General features: G+C 41.4%; 1 protein-coding gene and 1 non-coding gene across 12 annotated transcripts in view; one reads left to right on the top strand and one right to left on the bottom strand.

Moving 5' to 3' along the window:
* The window catches only part of STIM1 (stromal interaction molecule 1), a 194,120-nt gene that overhangs the window by 50,021 nt on the left and 122,100 nt on the right, over positions 1-21,999 (top strand). Inside the window, exon 1 of one of the 11 annotated variants that reach the window (XM_060303596.2) lies at positions 8,850-8,959. The exons of the other annotated variants lie outside the window; for them this stretch is intronic. Within the exon in view, the coding sequence (XP_060159579.2) occupies positions 8,926-8,959 (34 nt within the window). The 5' untranslated portion in view covers positions 8,850-8,925. Of the gene's footprint in view, positions 1-8,849; positions 8,960-21,999 lie in introns of those variants that run through there. 11 annotated transcript variants of the gene reach the window in all.
* LOC115839629 (small nucleolar RNA SNORA11) lies at positions 10,924-11,053 on the bottom strand. Its single transcript, XR_004034124.1, has one exon. It is a non-coding gene; the product is annotated as a small nucleolar RNA SNORA11 (small nucleolar RNA).

Here is a 21,999-nt window from a genome sequence, read left to right as displayed (position 1 = left end):
GGCTATGTTGGCATTGGTCATTGCAGTGAGGCTAACAGGGGACATCAGTCCATAACTGCCTTGCACTCCTTTTCTTGTCTTTCTACCCTAGCTGGGAGGTTCCACTGAACAATAACTGCAGACCTCTGGGTAGCTGGGCTTTGGAATAAGTTCTTTGTTTAATTAGACAAATAATAAAAAAATAAAGAGTATTTGAAGTGAGTATGGCAGAGACTGTTAATTGTCCTTGCCAATATTGACTCTCTCATTCGTTTTTTTTTTTGGCTGCTCCGCTTGACATGCAGGATATTAGTTCCTCGACCAGGGATTGAACCTGTGCCCCCTGCAGTGGAAGCTTGGAGTCCTAACCACTGGACCGCCAGGGAATTCCCTCTCATTCTTTTTTTAATGATAGAATGCCTGAGTTTTAGCGAGGCATATAGTCCCCCAGCCTCTTTTGCAACCAAATGTGGCCATATGTCTAAGTTCTAACCAGTAGGATCTAAAATGGAAGTGGTGCACCTACCACTTCTGGGGCCAGGTGCTTGAACAGAGTGGGTAAGTACTTCTCTTGCCCTCTTTCTCCTCCTGCTAGCTGGGAGATTGTGAGAGTACAGCACTCTTTTTGGTCCCAGAGATGGAAGCATCATGTTGAGTGAGGATGGCAAAGTTCCACTCAGCCCCAGACTGCTCGCTACCAAACTATTATACGAAAGAGAAAGAAACATCTCTTTGGTTTAATCTACTCTGGGCAGGCGTCTCTTAGTTTTAGCAGGTTTGCCTGTACCCTCACCAACGTAGGGAAGCTTCCGGGTGCTGCAGCATCAAGTGGCTTCTTGCTGCTGTTCCCAGACATCTTTTACGTCAGACTATTTACTGGGTTCCTGACAATTTTTGCCTTGCCTTGCCACTTAGCCCTGATTCCTGCTTCCCAGATGATTGCTTGAGTTCTCTCATGTACTTTTTTTTTTTTTTTTTTTTGCGGTACGTGGGCCTCTCACTGTTGCGGCCTCTCCCATTGCGGAGCACAGGCTCCGGACGCGCAGGCTCAGCGGCCATGGCTCACGGGCCTAGCCGCTCCGCGGCATGTGGTATCTTCCCGAACCGGGGCACGAACCCGTGTCCACTGCATCGACAGGCAGACTCTCAACCACTGCGCCACCAGGGAAGCCCAAAATCAACCGTTTTAAATTGAACAATTCAGTGGCATTTGGTACATTTACAATGTTGTACAACCATCACCTCTCTCTAGTTCCAAAACATTTTCATTACTCCACAGTAAAACACCTTACCGATTAAGCAGTTTCTCCTCATTTCTCCCTCCACCTGGCAGCCATCAATCTGCATTCTGTCTCTGTGGATTTACCTGTTCTGGATATTTTATATAAATGGAGTCATACAATATGTGACCTTTTGTGTCTGGCTTTTTTAACTTAGCATAATATTTTGTAGCATGTGTCAGTGCATCATTCTCTTTTTTCTTTTTTCATTGTTGTGGTAAAATGTATAGCATAAAATTAGCCATTTTAACCATTTTTAAGTGTGTAATTCTGTGGCAGTAATTACATTCACACCATTGTGCAACCATTACCACTATTCCAAAACTTTTTCATCATCCCTGACAGAAACTCTCTACCCATTAAGCAATAACTCCCCATTTCCCCCTCCTCCTAGATCCTGTTAAACTCTAATCTACTTTCTGTTTCCATGAATCTGTCTATTCTAGATATTTCATCTAAGTGGAATCATACAATATTTGTCCTTTTGAGTCTGGCTTATTTCACTAAGCATAATGTTTATAAGGTTCATCCATGTTGTAGTATGTACCAGAAAACTTCGTTCTTTTTTATGGCTGGAAAATACCACCATTTGTTTATCCGTTTTCTGGTGATAGACGCTTTGGCTGTTTCTACTTTGTGGCTATTGTGAATAGTGCTGCTATGGACATGCGTGTACATGTACTTGTTTGAGTACCAGTTTTCAATTCTTTTGGCTATATACCTAGGAGTGGAATTGTGGGGTTATATGGTAATTCTGTGTTTAACGTTTTGAGGGACTGCCAAACTGTTTTCCACAGCAACTGCACCATTTTACAATCCCATCAGCAATATGTAAGGGTTCCATTTCTCTACTTCTTTGCCAACACTTGTTATTTTTTGGTTTGTTTGTTTGTTTTAATTACAGCTATCCTCATGGGTGTGAAGTGACATCTTATTGTGGTTTTGATTTGCATTTCCCTAATGCTAATGATGTTGAGTATCTTTCCATGTACTTGTTGGCCATGTGTATTTCTTCTTTGGAGCAATGTCTGTTCAGGTCCTTTTTTTGTTTAAAATTAGGTTGTTTATCTTTTTGTTGTTGAATTGTTAGATTTCTTTATATATTTTGGATACCAGATCCTTATCAGATATATGGTTTGCAAATATTCCTTCCCATTCTGTAGGGTAATTTTTCACTTTCTTGGTAATGTTCTTTGATGCACAGTAGGTTTTAATTTTTATGGAGTCACATTTATCTATTTTTTCTTTTGTTACTCATGCCTTTTGTGTCATATCTAAGAATCTACTGCCAAATCTAAGGTAGTTAAGATTATCCCTTTGTTTTCTTCTAAGAGTTTTATGGTTTTAGCTCTTGGGTTGTTGATCCATTTTCAGTTAATTTTTTGTATATAGCATGAGCCTAATGTATTTTTAAACCCTTGAATGTACGCTGTTGGAGTTTTTCCAGTCAGTAATGATTTTTGGATCTTCAGATTCCAATAGTTATAGAAGTTGTATTAGTTTCTGTTAGCTGACTTGCAGCTTCTCATCATAGGCGCACCTTATTTCTTCCTCCTCAGATCTTATCTATTGATGTGCATTTGATAGTTCTAGGGCTACTTTGAGAGTAAGGCTACTGACTTTCAGTGTTGCCAGTCAGTTGAGTGACACACCCTTATGTGCACGCAGTGGGATGCTGTGCTATGAGCTTGTCTTTATCTCAGGCTATGTGGAAACGGAGCAGGGCGAGGCCTGTTTGAAACAAGGCAAAACTGCCAAGGGTCAGGGGAACATTGCTGTCAGGTAGCAAGTCTGTACTGAGCCCAGGCAGGTTCCCAGACTTGTGCATGGCTTGCTGAGAACTGTGCAAAGCAGTAATGAGTAGTAAAAAGGTATAATTTGGAGACAGAAACCTTGATTTCAAATTGGATGACTTAGGTTAGTCACTTCTCTCTGAGCCTCAATGTCTTCAAATATACAGTGTGAATGCTGACCTCAGAGGGTTGTTTTGTTTTTGGAGATCAGGCGAGATTATCAATGGAAACTGTAAAATACCATGCATTTTCTTTCTTTTTTAAAAAAAAATTTATTTATTTTATTTTATTTATTTTTGGCTGCGTTGGGTCTTCGTGCTGTGCACGGGCTTTCTCTAGTTGTGGCGAGCGGGGGCTACTCTTCGTTGTGGTGGGCGGGCTTCTCATTGTGGTGGTTTCTCTTGTTGCACAGCATGGCCTGTAGGTGCGCAGGCTTAGTAGTTATGGCTTGTGGGCTCTAGAGCGCAGGCTCAGTAGTTGTGGCGCACGGGCTTAGTTGCTCCATGGCATGTGGGATCTTCCCGGACCAGGGCTCGAACCCGTGTCCCCTGCATTGGCAGGCAGATTCTTTTTTTCTTTTGTTTTAAAATTAATTATTTTTAATTTTAAAATTTATTTATTTAATTTTTAAACATCTTTATTGGAGTATAATTGCTTTACAATGGTGTGTTAGTTTCTGCTTTATAACAAAGCAAGTCAGCTATACATATACATATATCCCCATATCTCCTCCCTCTTGTGTCTCCCTCCCACCCTCCCTAATCCACCCCTCTAGGTGGTCACAAAGCACTGAGCTGATCTCCCTGTGCTATGCGGCTGCTTCCCACTAGCTATCTGTTTTACATTTGGTAGTATACATAAGTCCGTGGCACTCTCTCACTTTGTCCCAGCTTACCCTTCCCACTCCCACTGTCCTCAAGTCCATTCTCTACATCTGTGTCTTTATTCCTGTCCTCCCCCAAGGTTCTTCAGAACCATGTTTTTTTGTTTTTTTTTTAGATTACATATATATGTGTTAGCATATGGTATTTGTTTTTCTCTTTCTGACTTACTTCACTCTGTATGACAGACTCTAGGTCCATTCACCTCACTACAAATAACTCAATTTCGTCTCTTTTTATGGCTGAGTAATATTCCATTGTATATATGTGCCACATCTTCTTTTTCCATTCATCTGTTCTTGGACACTTAGGTTGGTTCCATCTCCTGGCTATTGTAAATAGAGCTGCAATGAACATTGTGGTACATGACTCTTCTTGAATTATGGTTTTCTCACGGTATATGCCCAGTAGTGGGACTGCTGGGTCATATGGTAGTTCTATTTTTAGTTTTTTAAGGAACCTCCATACTGTTCTCCACAGTGGCTGTATCAATTTACATTCCCACCAACAGTGCAAGAGGGTTCCCTTTTCTCCACACCCTCTCCAGCATTTATTGTTTGTAGATTTTTTGATGATGGCCATTCTGACTGGTGCGAGGTGATACCTCATTGTAGTTTTGATTTGCATTTCTCTAATGATTAGTGATGTTGAGCATCCTTTCATGTGTTTGTTGGCAGTCTGTATATCTTCTTTGGAGAAATGTCTATTTAGGTCTTCTGCCCATTTTTGGATTGGATTGTTTGTTTTTTTGATATTGAGCTGCACGAGCTGCTTGTAAATTTTGGAGATTAATCCTTTGTCAGTTGCTTCATTTGCTAGTATTTTCTCCCATTCTGAGGGTTGTCTTTTTTTTTTTTTTGCGGTAAGTGGGCCTCTCACTGTTGTGGCCTCTCCCGTTGCGGAGCACAGGCTCTGGACGCGCAGGCTCAGCGGCCATGGCTCATGGGCCCCGCCGCTCTGTGGCATGTGGGATCTTCCCGGACTGGGGCAAGAACCCGTGTCCCCTGCATCAGCAGGTGGACTCTCAACCACTGCGCCACCAGGGAAGCCCTGAGGGTTGTCTTTTCATCTTGTTTATGGTTTCCTTTGCTGTGCAAAAGCTTTTAAGTTTCATTAAGTCCCAATTGTTTATTTTTGTTTTTATTTCTATTTCTCTAGGAGGTGGGTCAAAAAGGATCTTGCTGTGATTTATGTCATAGAGTGTTCTGCCTATGTTTTCCTCTAAGAGTTTTATAGTGTCTGGCCTTACATTTAGGTCTTTAATCCTTTTGAATTTATTTTTGTGTATGGTGTTAGGGAGTGTTCTAATTTCATCCTTTTACATGTAGCTGTCCAGTTTTCCCAGCACCACTTATTGAAGAGGCTGTCGTCTTTTCTCCATTATATTCTTGCCTCCTTTATCAAAAATAAGGTGACCATATGTGGGTGGGTTTATCTCTGGGCTTTCTATCCTGTTCCATTGATCTATATTTCAGTTTTTGTGCCAGTACCATACTGTCTTGATGACTGTAGCTTTGTAGTATAGTCTGAAGTCAGGGAGTCTGAGACCTCCAGCTCCATTTTTCTTTCTCAAGATTGCTTTAGCTATTCGGGGTCTTTTGTGTTTCCATACAAATTGTGAATTTTTTTGCTCTAGTTCTGTGAAAAATGCCATTGGTAGTTTGATAAGGATTGCATTGAATCTGCAGATTGCTTTGGGTAGTATAGTCATTTTCACAATGTTGATTCTTCCAATCCAAGAATATGGTATATCTCTCCATCTGTTGGTGTCATCTTTAATTTCTTGCATCAGTGTCTTATAGTTTTCTGCATGCAAGTCTTTTGTCTCCTTAGGTAGGTTTATTCCTAGGTATTTTATTCTTTTTGTTGCAATGGTAAATGGGAGTGTTTCCTTAATTTCTCTTTCAGGTTTTTCATCATTAGTGTGTAGGAGTGCAAGAGATATCTGTGCAGTAATTTTGTATCCTGCAACTTTACCAAATTCATTGATTAGTTCTAGTAGTTTTCTGGTAGCATCTTTAGGATTCTCTCTATATAGTAGTATCATGTCATCTGCAAACAGTGACAGCTTTACTTCTTCTTTTCTGATTTGGATTCCTTTTATTTCTTTTTCTTCTCTGACTGCTGTGGCTAAAACTTCCAAAACTATGTTGAATAATAGTGGTGAGAGTGGACAACCTTGTCTTGTTCCTATCTTAGTGGAAATGGTTTCAGTTTTTCACCATTGAGGACAATGTTGGCTGTGGGTTTGTCATTTATGGCCTTTATTATGTTGAGGTAAGTTCCCTCTCTGAATACTTTCTGAAGGGTTTTTATCATAAATGGGTGTTGAATTTTGTCGAAAGCTTTTTCTGCATCTATTGAGATGATTGTATGGTCTTTATCCTTCAGTTTGTTAATGTGGTGTATCACATTGATTGATTTGAGTATATTGAGGAATCCTTGCATTCCTGGGATAAATCCCACTTGATCATGGTGTATGATCCTTTTAATGTGCTGTTGGATTCTGTTTCCTAGTATTTTGTTGAGGATTTTTGTATCTATGTTCATCAGTGATATTGGCCTGTAGTTTTCTTTCTTTGTGACATCTTTGTCTAGTTTTGGTATCAGGGTGATGGTGGTCTCGTAGAATGAGTTTGGGAGTATTCCTCCCTCTGGCAGGTGGATTCTTAACCAGTGCGCCACCAGGGAAGCCCATACCATGCATTTTTGGGAATGTAATGAGGAGTCAAGGAGAAGACTAATTCTCCTGGGAGCTTTTTTCTAAAATTTTCTCTTTTTTTAAAAATATTCTTTCCCCAACTGTGATTTACAGTAAAGGTTTGAGGTTTATTGACCAGATGGATGTTTTTAATTTTTTTCAAATAATTTTACATTTGCTGTGCCTTCTTTGCAAGTGACAGAAATACAGGTCAGACTGACTTATGAGAGGCACTTATGACTGAAGTAACTAAAAAGCCTAGAAGGAGATTTACCTTTAGACACAGCAAGATCCAGGGACTTGAATCATGTCATTTGGACCTAATCTCTCTCCTCTTGGCTCCGCTTTTCTTTGTTTTGGTGTTAGGAAGCCTCCACCATGTAGTGGCAAAGGTAGCTGTCAGCTTTGGGTGTGTAATCTACCAGCTAAGCAACCACTATTGGAAAGATAATACCTCTTTCCTGATGGTGCTGGCAGTCGTGGGTATGATTTTGGCTTGGGTCATTTGCCCACCCTAAAGTATCACTGGGACTGGAAGAATGCTGGACTTTCATTGGCCAACAGTTATATTCTACTCATGGAGCCCAGGGATCATGGTCAGCTACCCTGGAATCATGTGGGCTGAGAGCAGGGGAGGGATGGTTCCCTCAGGGAAGATCAAGGTACATGTACTTAAAGAGGGCTTGGGAGGTGGGGAGATTGTTAAATCAGCAAAATTCATAGATGTTTGCTACATAATTGTGCCATTTTAATTTCTTTTTTTTTTAAGTGTGCTTCCAATATTTAAAACTCAACAAAGTAGAGCTGCTCTGCTTGAAGTTGTAGATATTGCCAAGGAACCTGAGTGGGAGGAGGGATCTGCAGAGCATAATTTGAAAACTGCTAGACAGTTTGTCCAATAAATATTTGTTTGAGGTGTGATAGTCACTGAATCCTTTCTTCCTGCCTTTCTGGCTTTATGTAGAAGAGATTGTATTTTCCTTCAAATCTGGGACAGTGAGGTAAGTAGCAGAGCCAGCTACTGCCTGGGGTTGAAGATGCCAAGGACCTTGCTTAGCCTGGACACCAAACTGGTTTTTTTTTTTTTTAAATCCATGAGCCTTTCAGATTTAAATAGGAACTCCTAGAGAACAAGAAGAAGTGACTTTACAATGTACTGGTTGATGTGAATGATGAAATATATTTGTATCCTAAGCATTTTGCAAGGGCTCAGTATGCTAGAATGTATAGCGCCATGAGCTGGATTCTGTATTGTAAATTGAGTGAGGGTGAAAGCAGCCCTCATACATCAGCCAGCTGCATAAGGCAGCCAACGGCTGTCTTTGTTTTTCTATTTTTGTTTTTTTAATGTGATAAAATTCACATAACATAAAATTTGCCATTTAAAAATATACAATTCAGTGGTTTCTAACAATTTTGTGCAACATCTCCACTATCTAATTCCAGAATATTTTCATCACCCCCAAAAGGAACCTTGTTACCCATTAAGCAGTCACTCCCTATTCTCTAGTCCCTGGCGACCACTAATCTACTTTCCATCTCTGTGGATTTGCCTATTCTACACTTTTCATATAAGTGGAATCATGTCTGGCTTCTTTCACTTAGTGTAATGTTAACATATATTTATCTAATTACTTTCTCATGATACTTTTTAGAATTATCCCACAGACCTATCCTCAAATGTATAATTGGGATGCACATACTTAGTAGCACCCCCATCAGAACCTTGACCTGTCACATAAGAGCTATCATAGTGGAGAAGGCCAAGTGGAAGCTTTTGAAACTGTTGCATTTTCCTCTGGCCAAGATAGTGAATCAAAACTAATATCATATTCTGTGAGGGATGGTGGAAATAGTGCTATCTTTAAGTATCTTTAGAATGCAGGGTGGTGATCCCTATTATGTCTACATTTAATTCACTAGTCTGCCCTCTTCTGCAAAACTGGATGGATTCTGGAGAACGTAGACCTCAGCAAGTTTAATTTAGTAGCCCCAATTATGGATTCTGTGATGGATATGGTATCTTTGCTAGAGCAAATTAATATGGTATGTGGGCATTGGTTTGGTGAATGTGTTCTTTTCTGTCTCAATCAGAAAAAAAGGCCAAAAACAGTTTGCATTCTTGTGGAACAGATATCATTACACTTCCATAGTTTTGCCGAGGGCTATATAAACACTTCCACTCTTCTACTCTTTGTCATAATATAGTCAGAAGAGACTTGGACCATCTGGCCATCTATAGAACATCACTTTGATCTGTTACGTTGATGACATCATGCTAATCAGACAGCATGAACAAGAGGAGGTTAGCACACGGAGGCCTTGGTAAGATACATGTGCTCCACAGTGGGTACTGCCACATTCTTTGCCAAAGTAAGTGTATTTGTTTTTAAATATGTCCACGAATTGTTTGATACCCCTCCCATCAAGAGGTGGAACCTAATTCCCCTCCCTTTGACTCAGCTAGACCCTAGTAACTCAATTCTAAGAAATAGAATAAAATGAAAGTGATGGTATATGACTTCAGCGACTAGGTCATAAAAGGTACTACTGTTTGTCTGTCTCACTATCTCTTGGATCACTCACTCTGTCGGAAGCCTGCCTACATACTGTGGGGACACTCAAGCAGGCTATGGAACAGCCCACATGGAGAAGAACTGAGGCTTCCTGACCCACCCAGCACTGACTTGCTAGGAGTGTGAGTGAGCCATCTTGGAAGCAGATCCTCCAGCCCCGGTCAGGTCTCCAGTGGCCCTAGCCCTTTATGAACCTTATGCGAGATCTGAGCCAGAACCACTCAGTTAAGCCACTCTTTGTCCCTGACACTCAGAAACTGTGTGTGATAATAAATGTTTATTGTTTTAAGCAACTTAGTTTTAGGGTAGTTATTATACAACAAGTGATACTAATACACAGTCCCACAAGCTGTGTGTGTGTACTAGTTTTTAGACATCCTTTCCAACATCTAATATTTCCCTATTTTTGTCATTTTAGCCATTCTGATTGGTGTATAGTGTTCTCACGCTGTGGTTTTAATTTGTGATTCCCCAATGACTATGAAGTAGAGCATCTTTTCATTCATATATATCTATATACATGTATATAGATATATACAAATACTGTCTATCTGTATATACATACATACATACATACACACATACATATACACACATACACACACATAGTCTGGACTTATTATTTTGTAAAGTGTTCAAGTTTTTTGCCTACTGTTCTTTGGGTTGCTTGCCATTTTTTAGTTGCTTTGTAGGAGTTCATGTATTCTGGATCCAAGTCCTTTGTCTTATATGTATTGTGAATATCTTTCTCAGTTTATCAACTTTTTCCTTCATGTTTAGGCCTTTTGGTGTCCTGTTCAAGAAAACTTTGCCTACTCCAAGATCATGAATATGTTCTCCTATTTCCTCATTTAAAAGCTTTATTGTTTTACCTTTCATGTTAGATCTGCTGTCCATTTGAAATGAATTTTTTTGTGATGGTGTGAGGTAGTGAGTCAAGGTATATTTCCCCCCCATATGGATATCCATTTGATCTAATACTATTTATTGAAAAGTTCATTCTTTCCCTTCTGTACTGTAGTGTCACCTTTGTTATAAGTCAGGTGACTGTTATGTGTGGCTGTGTTTCTGGACTCCATTCTATTCTATTGGCTATTTTTGTATCCTTGCAATTGATACCACACTGTCTTAATTATTATTACAATAGGTTTTTTTTTGATAAATTTTTAAATTTTTGGCTGCCTTAGGTCTTTGTTGCTGTGCATAGGCTTTCTCTAGTCGCGGCAAGCGGGAGCTACTCTTTGTTGCGGTGTGTGGGCTTCACATTGTGGTGCGTGGGCTTCTCATTTCACCCTTAGGGTTCACTTTAATGAAGTAAAGAGTGTTGCACATTCTATGGGTTTGCATAAAAGTATGATGACATATATCCATCATTATAATGTCATTCAAAGTATTTCCACTGCTCATAAAAACTTCCGTACTCTGTGTATTCATCTCCTCTCTCCCCCCACACATGTGGCAACCATTGATCTTTTTATTGTCTCCATAGTCTTGCCTTTTCCAGAATGGCATATAGTTGGAAGCCATTTTTCTTTTTCTTTTTTTTTTTTCCTTGAAAAGAGAGATTCAAAGCCTTTATGTCTATAGGACCACTCGTGGCCCACCCATGTAGACTGGACAGGCTCTAGGTGGCAAACTCCCCACATAAATACTGTAGCTTTTCTACCAGTATTGAGCTCTGACCCAGCAGCCACGTGGAGGTGCAGGGGGGACATGTGTCAGGTATTTGTTCATAGGAAGGCCACAAGTTTTGTGTCCCTTGTCACAATGTACCCAGATTCCTGTTGGATGTGTTGTAAACAGAGGAACCATTTCTTCAGGCCCCCTGCTCTGAGCACACCCCATATAGGGGATATTTCTTTTTTGTACATTTTTCCTTTAGTGGCCCTTAAAAAGCAGTTCCTTTTGTACTTCAGTATTTAACAGAATGTAGCAAATACGTTTAAGTGGCACATGAAGGGAAACTTACATTCTACAGTCTAGCGATCTCCCGAGCTCCGTAGTTTGTAATTTTTATTTTTTTGTTTTTTCAATTTACGTTTTTTATAGTTTATTATTATTATTTTAAAATTAATGAATTAATTAATTTTTGGCTGCCGTTGCGTCTTCGTTGCTGCACGTGGGCTTTCTCTAGTTGCAGTGAGCGGGGGCTACTCTTTGTTGCAGTGCGCGGGCTTCTCATTGCGGTGGCTTCTCTCGTTGCAGAGCACGGGCTCTAGGCGCGCGGGCTTCCGTAGTTGTGGCATGTGGGCTTCAGTAGTTGTGCCTCATGGGCTGTAGTGCGCAGGCTTAGTAGTTGTGGCGCATGGGCTTAGTTGCTCCGTGGCATGTGGGATATTCCCGGACCAGGACTCCAACCTGTGTCGCCTGCATTGGCAGGAGGATTCTTAACCACTCTGCCACCAGAGAAGCCCTATTTTTTTTAATCTTAAGAAATATTTTGTATATATTGTTCAAATCACATTTGCTGGCAAATGAATGCAGTTTACAAAATATTGCTTTTCATGTCCTATTTAATCCCATTTTTCATTGCAGCAAGAAGGAAATAGTGTTTCACCAGTGATATGTGCCTTTTATTTTTCACTATTAAGCAGGAAACCTATAAAGAGACTTCTTAACTGGATTGAATACCTTCAGACTTTAAGCATCGCAGAAAATTTGTAGAGTTTTATCTTTAGATTTAATTTTTAGATGTATTTTAAATCATGATAGCTTTATATCATCATTATTAAATACAAAGATTGGAAAACTACACTTGCTTCTACAAATAAATCCATATATATATATATATTTTGTATATTATCTGTGGCTACCTTTGCACTAATGGCAGAGTTATTTAGTTACAAAAGAATAGAGGATGTTTGGCCTGTGAGCCTGAAATATTCACTGTCTGGCCCTTTATAGAAAATGTTTGCTGACCCCTGATTTAGTGTAACGTATCAAGACACAGTATATACTAAGGATGAAGTTCACTGTTAATGAGAAATGTAAATCCATCTTTCCAGAAGTTTTTTTGATAGTTTTCAATCTTTTTGGCCAACTTATTATTTGGACCAGTTAGATTGTTTTTACCCTGTAATGTAGCTGATAGAGAGTTTAGGAATAGAATTAGGAATAGAAAGGTCAGCTCTGTCATTTTCTTGTTATTTATTTTTGTGTGTAATTTTAATATTATCTTCAACCAGTGGGGATTGTTTTTTATTTTTGTTTACTTATTTGCAAGAATCCTTTAAAATCATTGATCTATGTGGTGGGGGTTGGCTTAGTTGGGAAAAAAATAGAAACCATAATTTGTAAGTTTATTTAGTCAGACATGTATTAATTGCAGTACAGTATGTCATGGTATCCTGAAAGCACATGAGTAACTGCAGACAGACACTGTTGTTCTCCCTCGAACACTGTGGAACTTCCATTCTATTCTCAGGACACCTTATATGTAATAAATGATATGGAAACACTTGACAGATTCAGAGAGGGCATCATTGTTCGTCTGTACATTTAATACTGGCAAAGTGTAATTCTTATAGTTTAAGATTAAAAACAGGATAAAATAAGAGTTTTAATGTTTCTGTACTTTCATTGGAAAGTCTTGTGCATTCCGGTTAGGAGATGACTCTCTTATATACTGTTTGTGTAAGTTCTTTCTGAATGTAGGCGTAATCCCTGAATATAAATAAAAGGTTGTAGCATAATAAGAATTGAGCTCGAAGTCCGGCAAAGACTCTCTTGTGTGAATAGTACTATCAGCAACTATGGTTAGAGAATCTGGAGGCCAAACAAAGCCTCACTTAGGTGCTTCATCTGTTCTTGTCCTCTGTGGATAGCCATCTCTCTTCCAATAAGATTTTGTATCTGCAGCTAATTAAATCCAGAATAGAACCTTAGAATGGAGGTTACAGGACTCTGTCTTCTTGCCATTCTGTAACCCACCAGAAACACTGCAATGAGCAAGACACTACCTAATAGGCTTCCTTAGGTGGGGATTTACTTTGGGGAGCTGACAAAAATATGGAGTCACACTACCTGGGTTCAAATTCTGGACTTCTCATTTTATTAGCTGTGTATTCTTAGGCAAGTTTACTTTAAACTCTCTGTGTCACAGTTTCCTCTTATGTTAAATGGGGAGAATGGTATCCAATTTATAAGGTTGTTATGAAAAATTAGTTAATCCATATACAGTGCTTAGGATAGTATCTGGCACATATGAAGTGCTCAACAAATGTTTGTTAGTATTTCACTTTTTGAAGGTTCAGATTTTGTCGGTACACTGAGAATATTTATCTCTTCAAGCAGATTCTCTTAACCAAGTTCACGAGGCTGATATATAAAAACCTCAAGAATGCCTGTGTTGGTATGACCAGTGCTTTTTTGCCTTTGGGTGGCAATGTGGAACACCAAATCCTAAGCAGAAAGGTTATGGTGAACATGAAATTTGAATTAGGGCCATTAGTTAGATGAATCCAGTGTTTTGTGTATAATACCAAAGTAGCTAAAATGAATATTTATTACCTTTTCCTGTATTTAAGAATTTCTCCACTTAAAATGCCAGACATCTACTTTCAACCTCATTTGCAGCTTGCCGTAGGTTCTTTTGGTCTGATCCGCTTTCCATGGACTTTGACTCTGAAGAGCTGGTGATGCAAGCAAGCAGGGACTGCAGTGGTGGTGGTGCATGTAGCAAGATTGAGTTCCCAGAGCAGCAGTGGTAGTCGTATTGCAGTGGCTGGGGATAGTGGAAGTTGGCAGTGGAAGCAGAGATATCCTGACCAGACTAGTTCTACTGCCAGATTTTAGGTGTTGTTCTTGACATCCATCCCTGGGTTTTCAACTTCTCCAGGTGAGTCTGAGCTGCTCTTAAAATAAGGTTTTGTTTTGTTTTTTTTTCTGCTTAGACTATCTAGAATCAGTTTTAGTTGCTGAACTTACAGACTAAGTTGTTCTTGCGACTAAGGACTCTGGCTGATACTGACGCTACAGTAGCCTGATGCATTCGTCTCACAGTAGGGATGGAAAGGTCATGGGAATTCAGCTGGAATGTTTGAAGTTCATTGGCTCCCTCTTTTTTGAGAGTGTTAGGGTCACTGTATTCCCAGGGCCTAGAATTGTGCCTGGTATATAGTAGGTGCTCAGTAAACCTCTGTGGAATGAATGAGTGATGGGTTCATTCTGCCAATGAACCCAATTGTATGTCTGCCAATATGTGTATCAGTGATTGCTTTTTCTCAGCTTCTGGGGCTGTCCAAAACTTCCGAATGAAGTACAGATTTTTTTCTTTAGGTGTGTTAATACATATGTAATCCTATATAACAGTTACATTTTATTGGTTTGGGAATTGTTTTGTCTTTTAAACTCATTTGGCTTATCTGTGCTCTGTGGGCGTTTTAGTTTAGCCCTGGGGTGTATGATTGTCTGTGATTTTGTGTGTGTGTGTGTGTGTGTGTGTGTGTGTGTAGAGGGGCACTTCACAGAGCCCCAAAGTGCTGACAAGGACTTAAATCCCTTCCTGGTGTCAGAGCTTTCCCGGCATTCTGGAAGCCATCACTTCTTGAGTCTTCCTCATGAGGCTTGTTGGTGGAATAAAGAAAAGACCATACACCCACAGACAGTTCCGTACACGTGTGCACACGCATGTGCATGCACACACACACACACAGAGAACTGTATTTAAATCTAATAACTTTATGACTTTATGTAGTTAAGTTTCCTACAGATGTCCTGCTTTTCCCCTGATGGTGATGCTGAAATTGGGAAAGACAGAAAATACAGGCCCCTTATCTCCTCTTTTCTTTTTCCTCTGTTCCAGGTCTTCCCTTTAAGAAACTGTATGGGAACTGGCAATTTACACCCATATTCTGGTCATTTGCCTACATTTACTGAGCCCCTTCCTGGGTGCCATAGGATGATGGCCTTCTGAGGCTGGAGGTGCTGGGATTTGAGAGGTCGAGGTGGCTTGTTCCCAGTTCCTTATGTTCCTTGCCTCTCTTCCTGGTCGAGGGGCTGAGGCTGGTGGCAGAGGGCAGTATACCGGAGATCCCTCTCTCTCCATCTCTAGAACACAGTGTTTTAGACTTGGTGTTCTCATAAATCAGGACTTTGAGATGAAGATTCGTGAACAAGCTCATCAAGAGGTAGGATCATCTGGCCTTCCCTTCTTGAGTTTCAGATAAAGAAACAAGCCTAGAGGGTAGTGACTCATCCACGGTGATGCAGTTGGTCAGGGCTAGAGTGAGTATCTAAATATATTTCCAAGGGCAAACTGAAATCCTATAAACGCTGAGCCCCATCTGAGGCCTCCTGTAACATAAAGCTAGCAGGGTTGGGGAGGGTGAGGGATTTATTCTGTAGTTTCCTTCCTTGCATCTTATGAAGAGTCAACACCTTACTTCTGGTTGCTCTAGTTTGCTACCATGCTTCATTGTTGAGAGTGGACCCCAGTCTGCAGTCTTTGGTCTGGAACACAGCCCAGTCCTAAATTGCCTGTCTTGGGCCATGGGTTACCAAGTTTACAGACAACAATCCTGTGCCTCTGTAGACACGTGACCAGGCTATTAATAGATCTGAAGTTCTGGGAGAGTCTCAGCTCTTCCCCCACTTCCCCACTCCCAGCAGCCTGCCTGCTGGTAATTTCCTCAGTGCTCAGCTAGGCACAGAATGGAAACAGGGCAGTCTGCCCATCCCCTTTTAGGAGGTAAGACAGGCCCAAGTCTGTATGAGTAACCTCTGGCCTTGTGGGTCTCTGTGCTGTATCAGGTCAAATGAAAGTGCTTAGCATTTAGGAGGAAATAATAGCCCTGTGCTCTAGGTGGGATTTTTTTTTTTTTAAATAAATCTGTGTTGGACCCTTACTATATGAAAGACACTGAACTAGGCCCTTTGAATGTGTTATCTCAACCTTCTCTACAACCTTGTGAGATAGGTATTATTCTTATTTTATAGAGATTATTAAAACTCAGAAAGGTTGACTAAGTAACCTACTGTCACACAGCTAAACAACACTTGAATCCAGGCCCTCTGATCTTGTTTTTCCTAAATGACAGCTTCCCTGTTTACAACTTTCTTTAGTAAAATTGGGCTAGGGTAATTTGCACAAATTATCATTGGGGGCACCTGTGTTATTGAATGATTCCACACAGCTCAGAGAAATGGGGGTGAACCTGAAGGGAGGGCAAGAAGGCCTGTCAGTCTGTGGGCAATCAAAGGGAACTCAGTGGGTGGCTATAGCAGGATGGTACCTTTCATAGGCCTGTGTGCCCTGAGTGAACTCAGGTCAGATAGTGGTTGTCCTGCAGGCTAATAAACCATATTCCTTAGCATGGCATTCAAGGCACTCAGAGGTGGGGTTTCTGCTTCATAACTCCTCTTCCGTCTCTTCTTACTTCCTGTCACACAGACTGTTCTTTGTTCTATTGTTCGTCAAGTCTGCTGTCATCTTCCATGCATGGGCATTTGTAGGCTCTATTAAGGTCTGAATCAAAAAGTAACCATTGACAGCTTAGGGCTGAGCAGATAGTTTTGAATCCCCAGTCACTCCAGAGCCATTTTGGACTGGAGCTCTCTCATTCCTTCATTCCTTCACTCATGTATTCAGTTATTCTAACATATTGGGCACTCCCTCTGTGCCAGGTACTGTACTAGGCTCTGGGAATCAGTATAATGAACAAGACAGATATGGTTCCTGCTCTCCTAGAGCTTACAGTGTAGGAGGGAAGGCAAAAATAAAACAGATAATCACAATGAAGTCTGATGACTTATGAGGCAGAAATAAGGGATGTGATGAGAGCGTACTTATGGCTGGGGAACTTAATATTGTTTAGGGTGTCAGGAAAGACCTCAACACTACCATAATAGATGACATTTAAGTTGAGACCTGAGAATTGAGAAAAAATAGCTAAGTAAGTGGGGTTAAGAAAGGTAAATTCTAGGCAGCAGATAGAGTATATGCAGAGGCCTAAAGTCCAGGTGATAGGGATAAGGCCACGTCCTTGTTGGTTCATTTATTAAGCAACCATTTACAGCTGGTGGGTTGTGTCATGCACTGTGCTAGGGTCTGGGGACATACAAAACAATCAGACATGGTCCCTACCTGCCCTGGAGACGCTCAGTTAGGAGCAGTGGCTTTACTGCTTGGTAACCAGGGTGCTAAAGTCATCCTAGGTCTTGGATTCAATCTCCTGGCTCCCATGTGACAAGACTTAACACCTTCAGAGACACTGCCTGCCCTTGAGTATTTGGGCCACCTGTCAAGCAGAGAGGATGTGGACCACAGCTGGAAACTTGTAGCATTTGCTTTCATCCCTGGCTTCACACTTGCCAGATCCTTGGTTGATGGGGTTCATCTACAGACCTGAGGTTGATGGAGGTCAAGAAATTGGCTTTTACCTCAGCAGGAGCATAGAAGAGGCTTTCTGGCTAAGATGGAGTTGCCGTGGTTGTCAGAGATGTGTCCCTGTTGCCTCATATTTGTTAGTTGGATTGATTGTGTGGTCTCAGACCCATCCATTGTCTTGAATACACCTATGGTGGTATTTTAGCTCTGTTTTTCTGAGTTCTGGTACCTCTTATAATAGACAGAAGGCTCAGTGGCTGGCTGCCTTGGACTGTGCAATTGCCTAACTCCAGGGTGCGCTGTTCACATAGACTGTGTTGTGAATGGGGCCACCCCTCCCTAACTGTGCAGCAGTGCATCCTTGTGGCTCTGGTTAAAGGGAAAGGAAGTTATTTAAACACTGACTGTGTGCCTCAGGCTAGTGGTTTATATTCTTTACTTCATTTAATAATCTCAATAATGCTCTGAGGTAAATACTATCATTATGCTTATTTACAGATGAGAAGACTGAAGGTTCGGTGAAGCTAGTGAGTAGTGCCTTGGGATTAGAGCTCGGGTCTGACTGAAGTTCATGCTTCTCTGCCACTCCCAGCTGTTTCCCAATGTGGTCACAGACTTCAGGTCTTGCGTGTCATCTTGTTTCCATGGCTTGCTTGGCCTTGTCTATTTTGACTTATCTGTCTGGCCGCCCTGTGTCAGTAACCTAAGGATTCTCAGCATGGCTGAGGCTCAGGAATGTGTCCTGCTTGGGAGATACTCTAGAGTCATTTTTTTTTTCCATCTAAAATTATTTTTGTGTTTAGCAGGAGGCAACAATATAACTGTAGCTAAAGTCATTTTAAAGGGTAAGTCAGCTCTGGATTTGCTGGGCTGCCTTTCTCACTGCAGCTCCCACAGCGTTCTCAGTAGGATAGAAGCTGGGGATGGCTCACTGGAGATGAGTTTGGGTGAAAAAGGCATTGGATCTGGGCTTGGCTGATGGGATGAGATTCCCTCAGCCTTTCTAAGTTGCATGGCTGCTAGGGTTGGTTGGATCTTTGCAAATTAGTACTTAATGTTCCTTTTCCAGGGACCTGTGGTTCTCGTTTCTCCCTTTTAGGAGAGGACCTGCCTCTTCACCTGGGGATTCTGGAGCTACTGACCTTAGAGTGGGGAGGGTTTTTCCTTCCTGGAGTTTTCGGGGGTGTGTTTGGTGTGGGAGAGGGCTGTGTCAGGCGGAGTCTGGGGGAAGGCCGGAGGCGAGGTGGGTTGTGTATTTACTGCCTCACCTGCTTTTCAGTACTCTTTCTTCCCTTCCTTTCTCTTGGCAGTTTTGCAGTCCCATTTGAGAAGTAGGATCTAAATAACAGAAGGCCTCTGCACTCACCTAGCTTGTGCTTCAGCTACCCCAGACTGCTTGCAGGTCCTGAAGCATGACAGGCTATTTCATATCTCAGGTCTTTGTACATTCTGTTCCCTCTGTCCTTTCCATCCCTAGAGAAGAGGGAAGATGTCCTTTCCATCTTCTCTGCCCCATGGATACATCCTCATCCTTTCAAGACTCAGTTTAGATGTTACCTTTTCAGTGACATTGCCTTTGATCCCCTCTTTCTATGGAGGTAGGCACTCTGTACAGGCCTTTGTTGTACCATGTTTACTCACTTAACTCTCTGCTTCGCTGTGCATATCTTGAGCCCCTTAAGAGCAAGAGACTGAGTCGGTTTCATCTTTCTTTAGCAGGCACAGGACCTGAAGGAGACTAGAGTATCAAGAAATTTGAACTGAACTACACTGATGCCTGAACTAGATGGTTGTACAACTATCTTGTGTACCTCCATAAACTAAAAAAGGATTCTCTTGCATAATTCACTGTATTGTGTTATCTTCTAGGTCCCATAGTCCTTCAAACATGCATGACGGTAGCTGACTTCCAGAGAGAACGGTGTCGTGCTCTACAGGTGTTGTCTTTGCCTGCTTTGCCCTTCATCTCACAGTGCTCTTCTAGCCCCCTGGGCCTGATCCAGGGAATGAATAGGGAGGAAATGCCAGAAATGAGCCACACTTGGTATCCTGAATCCTTAATTTGCAGGTTTGGTCCTGTGGGGCAGTGCAAGATGAGAAAGTAGAAATGAACCCGTTCCCTGTAATAGCAGCTGAACCGATTGCCTCCAAGTTATGACTGCCATCACTGTTGCTGCAGCAGCCATAGCCATGAGGCACTCCCCTTACTGTATTCTGGGTCTAAGACAATCAGTTCTTCTAAATCAGCTCACTTGGCTCACCCTGAGTTTCTCAGAGGACTGAGATCCTGAAACAAGTCCTATTACACTTGTTTTTCTACCATTGTCGGGCCACAGACTGTGAGATCGTTTATTCTTATCCCTTCATTTTTATAGGAGAGGAAACTGAAGTTCACAGTGCCCTGGGACTAGCTCATGGTCATGTGACTAGTAAGTGTCAGCTGAGGCTAGACACCGGTCTTCCAGCTCCCTGCAGAGTGGTCTCTTCACTATGCCTTGTTGCCTCTGATATGTTTCCTCTTTTTATTTGTAATTCCTGTAGATTGTGAACTTGGTGAGGGTGAGGGAGCCAGGAAACTTGATATCTTTTCCTTCTGTCACCCCCTCCTCCTGCCTAGGCTAGGCAGAAAAGACGTTCAGGGAAGACTTGGTGAAGGACTGAATAGAAACCTAAGTTGGCCCAGGAAGATCTCATGGGCTAAGCCAGAGGAAGACTAAAGAAAACAGATCCCTCCCAGTTTCACTGGAACATCTTTGATTTTGGTGATGATTCCTGTGGTTTGGCTTTGCTAGTGTTAAACGCAACCTTGGCTGGATCATGGACGAGGTGTGGTTTGTGATACTGGTATTTTATCTGGTGAAAGCCAGATCTATAATGAAACTTCTGGGAAAATACCACATCTCAGCTAACTGAAGATCCCTTTGGGTTTTCAGACCCCTCCCTTGCTCTCCAGCAGCAATCACAGGGCATAGAGATTGGACGCATCATTGCTAACTCCATTACAAATAGATAACGTTGCTTCAGTGCTTACTATGATTTCTGGAACTATTTTAGGTATTTCAAAATTCTTTTAATCCTCACAATTCTCCATGAGTAGTTACTGTAATTTTTTTTAACCTTTCAAATCGATTTTATTGAGATGTAATTTACATATAGTAAAATGCACTCATTTTAAGTGTTCAGTTTGAGTTTTGACAAATATATACACCTCTGGAACCTCTCCCCTGCAGTCAAGATATAGAACATTTCCATCAGTGGGTACTATTATTATCTTCATTCTACAGGGAGAACACTGAGGTACAGAGGAATTAAGTGGTTTGTTCAAGGTCTCGTGGCTAATAAGTGATAGAACCAAGATTTGAACCCAGGCTGTCTGACTCCAGAGCCCATGTTCTTAACTACTGTGCTATTCTGCCTTCCGTCTCTTCTTTTGTGGTCCAGCCATTGCCTGTCTTGCCCTGGTGGACAAGTGCATTAAAGAGTAAGATGACATAGGCTTAATAGTCTACGCACTAAAGGGGTCTTGAGGAGCAAGAGGCCCAGAAGTAGGCGGTGGAGAGGGATGAAACAGCTATCAGTACCGCTAGAACCTCAGGACCAAAGTAGGCAGAACTACTTGCCTTATGCCCAGCCTTTGCCTCTCCAGGCCTGTGAAGAATGGGGTGGACTAGGGAGCCTGCTAACAGGGTATAATGTAGTGTCTGAAAAAGGGACTGGCTCCTAGGCTCACAGAACAAGATATAGAAATATAGATGATAGATCACGATAGTCGCATATGCTCTGAGACTGCTCTCTGTGGTAGGCTGCAGCCAGTTCTGGGCTAGGCACTATAAGGGCAACATGGACAGGCCAGAGCATATGTAAAGGAGGCAAGATGGAGGGGGGCCTTGAAATCTAGTGCTTTGGAGAGGAATTGAAGGAGCCAGGTTTGGAAGCCCTGAAGAGAAAATGTAATCATTGTCTTCCTATCCTTGAAAGGCTGTTCTTTGGAAGAGAAAATCAACTTGTTTTCCTGTGTGGCTTCAGAAGGCATAATTAGAGCCCTATGGGTGGGCCAGTATAGCATATTTTGGAAAAATTAAAGTGCAGTGGATATGAAATGCCTCATTAGCTTGTCATCTGTTTGAAGTACAAATAAGGTCTGATGTCTTTCCAATATTAAGGTTAATCTCTTGAATGACTATAAAATTATCAGGAAATTTAGTATGTTTCTCTTGGGGATTTTCCTCCTCCCTCTTTCTCTTTCTGAAGTATTAAGAACTCTAAGGGGTCAGGCTTAGTTCCAAATAGTGGGCTAGAGAATCTTATTGGTCTGGTTGTGGGCCCCATATTTTAGCTTCTGTTGATGATAACACATTGTGGCTTTTAAAAACGGACTACTCACAGTATGTTGTTTCCTTATTTAGTGTAGCTGTGAGGACTTGGTTCTGCACAAGTGACAGTGGTTCTTTGAGGGAGGATGA

The sequence above is a fragment of the Globicephala melas genome, chromosome 8 (genome assembly GCF_963455315.2).
Source record: "Globicephala melas chromosome 8, mGloMel1.2, whole genome shotgun sequence".
Lineage (NCBI taxonomy): Eukaryota > Metazoa > Chordata > Mammalia > Artiodactyla > Delphinidae > Globicephala > Globicephala melas.
Note: the sequence above shows the minus strand (reverse complement) of the source record. Positions and strands in the feature narration are given on the sequence as shown.